At 29.1% G+C, this 4,304-nt stretch overlaps 1 protein-coding gene across 14 annotated transcripts in view; it reads right to left on the minus strand.

The window, feature by feature from the left end:
• The window catches only part of LOC116426432 (angiogenic factor with G patch and FHA domains 1), a 66,480-nt gene that overhangs the window by 61,424 nt on the left and 752 nt on the right, over nt 1-4,304 (minus strand). For 12 of the 14 annotated variants that reach the window (XM_076370349.1, XM_031975366.2, XM_031975367.2 and 9 more), the window contains 7 exons: nt 4,024-4,221; nt 3,709-3,936; nt 3,482-3,640; nt 3,127-3,286; nt 2,720-2,880; nt 2,189-2,631; nt 1,818-1,917 (listed from right to left, as the gene is read on the minus strand). In XM_076370349.1, the coding sequence (XP_076226464.1) occupies nt 1,818-1,917; nt 2,189-2,631; nt 2,720-2,880; nt 3,127-3,286; nt 3,482-3,640; nt 3,709-3,936; nt 4,024-4,206 (1,434 nt within the window). In that variant the 5' untranslated portion in view covers nt 4,207-4,221. Of the gene's footprint in view, nt 1-1,536; nt 1,567-1,817; nt 1,918-2,188; nt 2,632-2,719; nt 2,881-3,126; nt 3,287-3,331; nt 3,408-3,481; nt 3,641-3,708; nt 3,937-4,023; nt 4,222-4,304 lie in introns of those variants that run through there. The other 2 variants (XM_076370355.1, XM_076370351.1) reach the window with 2 other exon arrangements.

Consider the following 4,304-nt stretch of genomic DNA (forward strand, 5'->3'; position numbering starts at 1 on the left):
CGATGCTCGTATATGACCTAGGAGTCTAATTTGCCGTCTGCTAGACGAAGCATGGATGGAATTGACAATTGGGTCACTGCTTTCGTGCAAAGACCCAAGTTCCCCGTTCTATCGGGCTTCGCGCCTCGCTCGATCGATGGGGACAATGGACATTGTTCCTTGCACCCCGGATGTCTGGACCGTAACCGGAAAATCATGAAATTTTTCAGTTTGCTGGTAGAATCTGCGATAAATCTTAACACATTGTTCATCGGTCACGAGTTAACTCGTGTTTGCACTTGCAATAGGCATTTCAATTTTAGAAATGCAGAACAATATAGAATATTGCAAAAGCAAAATATGCAAAATTATATAAAAGATATGTCTAAAGTTTCATTTCAATTCATTATGTATAAATAAAATATATTGAAGTATATTTAGATTGTTTCACTTTCATGTTTAATTACAGAATAATTACCGGTGACATGAGATAGCTTCTGCGTAGAATTGTTAGTCAATAATGTGTTAAGTTTTAAGCTACTGGAACTAGTTTAACATTAACCGAACTGACACTTTTCCCACCGTAATCAGTCAAGCAAGTGGTTACAAAATAAAGATAAAGAAGTTAGATGATACATTTTTTTTAGTGAAACCAAAAACAAAAGGGAAGACAAACATTGAAAAACTGATTAATTAGACAATATAGAAATTAATATAAAGTTAAATGAACGCGCGAAAAGAATTATAAGTCCGACCATTTGACTGGTTTCCGGTACGGTTACTGTTAAAACTGGAACTATCTGATAAGTCAAAATGGGCCGTTCTTGATTTCTTCTTTTACAAGTACTGGAAAGGTACAGACACTTTTTTTAAGAAATTATCAAAGAAACTGATTTAGTAATATTTAAACTGAAATGTAAGCCGAACGCAGTATTAATAAATGTATGTTTGTAGCTTTTGTACAAAAATTTTGAAAAGTCGATTTATATGCTCGGTAGTTCTAATGTTAGGGATGAATGCGTATTCTTCTATTTACTTGTGTATCGTAGAAATTATTATACATGTAAGAGAATTGTTGGTTGAATTTTATATTTTAATAATGATGAATCTAGTTGTGTAATATTGATTTGTTATGTCAGATTTCAATTTGTAAAATAAAATATTGTGTGAAGTAGAAGCTTTATTTTATGGCTGCCTGTTAATCGTTAATTCTACTGAAGTATTTGTAGAATTTGAAGATTAAGATTATTTAATTTTCGTAATTTGCGTAAAGTATTTTATAAGAATCTAGATTCCAGATTAGTTATTAGATTCTATATCTATGTTCGATTGTAAACATTCTGTCTAGTAATTTGGCAAATGACAATTTATTTCCTATTTTTTAATTATTTACTTTACATTAAATGATGTATGTTTAGATATTTTTATAAAGTCCGCCTGTGTGTTAAACGCATATTTTAGAAATGAAAATAATTTTACTTTCCATTTGTGTTTTCCCTAATGTAGCTATAAACTGGTATGTTATTATTTGTATTATATACCAATCCATAAACATATCTCATAATGTTTCTCATATTAAACAATGTTCTACAATAAAATATATTTTTCATAAAATTGTTGACTTTAAAATTTGCATAATAAAAATAATTAAACATGTTCATAAGAATCTATATGTATATTAAAGTAGTATGATAGCAACAACTTATTAAAAATGTTAATTATATTTAGGCCTAAAACGTCGAATATTCCCATTGTAAGTTCAACGGTGCATTTATCACAGTTAAAATATTCATTCCGAGATACAATACTATGAAATGAAAAATAAATCAACCACTTACCGGTTCAGTTCGGCCATCTCCCTCTTTTCCCAGTGACTGACCCTCTGTCCAGCCCATCTTCGATAGTAGTTTGAAACCTCTGTTGTCCTTTGTTATAGACCTATAAATGAAATGAAATATGATTTATAAAATCATTATAATGATAAATCTTGAAAATAAAAAGTAGGCATGTATGTACATATTGCCAGATCAAAAGGTTAAGTAAATTAGAAACTGTAACTGTAAAAAAGAATGTCTTATTTCTTTTTTTAATTTTATAACTTTAGTTTTTATGCTTAAATACTATTATGAAAAAACACATAATTATAAATTGCTCATGATGATTTCAGAGTGAAAATATTTGGATCTTAATGAACAATTAAAGTACTTACGTATCCATTGAACTTTGTTGTGTTTTAGCATGATGATCCAAGGAACCAATGCATTGCCTTCTACTTTGTGCTCTGTCTTGGTAACCTGATGCCAACTGACTTGCAGTTGCAACATTATCCTTTTCCACGCCAAACTTATATTTTAATCGTCTCAATTCTTGCTTATAAAGTGTCTTTTTTGTAGTTTTATTCTCTTCCATGCTATTGCACTGTTGAATGAGTCCTGGCTCGCAATGGCCACAAGTTTCGTTGCCATTATGAATGTGACATAATAATTTGGTATTTCCAACTTGTATGATTGAACCATGTGAAACTTCATGAAACTCTGATTCTTGTTTAGCTACAGACAATCTTTTACCATTTAAAAATGTACCATTTCTTGATCCTAAATCTATGATTTGATACATTTTTTTTTCTTCATTGTATAATAATCGAGCATGATGCTACAGTGTAAAATATCAAAATTAATTTATGCAAAAGTTATTCAAATCAATTTTAAATAGCTAATTATCTATATCTATGAATACTTACTTTACTAACATTTATGTCTGGTATAACTACCGAGTGATCGCCTTCTCGACCAATTGAACCACCGGTATATGCGACAAGAAAGAGGCTACCAATTTTTAATTTAGACAGATTTGTTTCTCTAACTATGATTCTCATACATGGGGGATATATTTTTGCTAGATCTGAAATAAAAAATTTATATTTATATACCAATAAACTAATTAATATGATTAAATTCTTAGTGTGAATGACATATAATTTATAAACGCATACTTGTATTAATATAACAATAAAGTCATAAATAATAAATTTCATTTCACAATAAATAAAAGTGTTAAGTTATATAAAATAGTGAAATAAATAACTAAAGCGGAAATTATTTTTGCAGTGAGGCCTTGCTAATGTTAAGAAAGAAATTAAAAATAAACCTTGATCTTCTTCATGGTCACTGTCACTACTAGTACATAATTCTGGTGTAATGTCATTAGAATTGCTGTCGTTATCATTGCTTGAACATTCACCCTCCTCAAGTTCTTTATCATCCAAATGTTCTTCCCTTTTTGCAAGTTTGCGTTTTTTCCCCTCATCCTACAAGAGAGACATGTGTGCATATTAAAAGCATAGGATAATTACCTAGGGCTTGACGTCTGTATTTTTCAATTGCTATGTTTGAAAGGCCATTTATTAACTCATGTATGTCATCTGAAACCTGAAATCAAAAATTTTCTTCTACGAATGATCTTTCTTTAATAAATTTTAAATATCAAGAAATTAAATCTCAACCTTATTCGCCTTTCTAATCTTCTGCTCCTTCTTGTTTTGAACTTGCACAGCTGGATCATTCACAGACACCTGTGCTTGACTATGAAATTGATAAGTTCTGCTGGCTTCGTCATAATAATAGTACGTTCCTGTATTGCCATCATAATATAAACCTTGTTTCTGAAATACAGTTCCTATATAAAATTTAAACATTATTAACTTGATACAATGATTATATAAATACTTACTGCGTCATAGTAATATCCACTATTATAATCATAATATAAACCTGAAGTTTCCTCATAAACAAAACCAGTTTGCAACAAAGCTGATTCAGCTGCTTCTTTAATTTGATCTGCAATATTGACTGATGTTTTATCATCATTAATATTGCAATTTTCTTTCTCATATTCCAAAGGATTTGTTTGAGTTCCATAGTCAATTAATATCTTTTTCTCTAGCAACTTTTGATTCTTCTATAATATATATATATATATATATATATAAATAAAATATATAACTATGATAAATACATGAAAAGAAAGATGAAATCTAATATTTACCTGTTCATTTAGTTTATTTCTTAATTTAATAATTTTTTTATTCTGTTTCTTAATATGATCACGCATTCTTTTAATCAATTTTAAAACATGAGGAAACTCGGATAACTCCTCCTGAAAGTCATCTTCAAAATCTGACTTTATTTCTCCTTCATCACTTTCACTAAGAGCACTACTTTCTATCATGTTTAAAGTTAAATACTGAAAAAATAATATAATAATTACATGAATTCACTTATTCTCTATATTTTTCTTTTCTTTTTAAGTATAACAATTCTACTAAC

Source organism: Nomia melanderi, chromosome 8 (genome assembly GCF_051020985.1).
Source record: "Nomia melanderi isolate GNS246 chromosome 8, iyNomMela1, whole genome shotgun sequence".
NCBI classification, from domain to species: Eukaryota; Metazoa; Arthropoda; class Insecta; order Hymenoptera; family Halictidae; genus Nomia; species Nomia melanderi.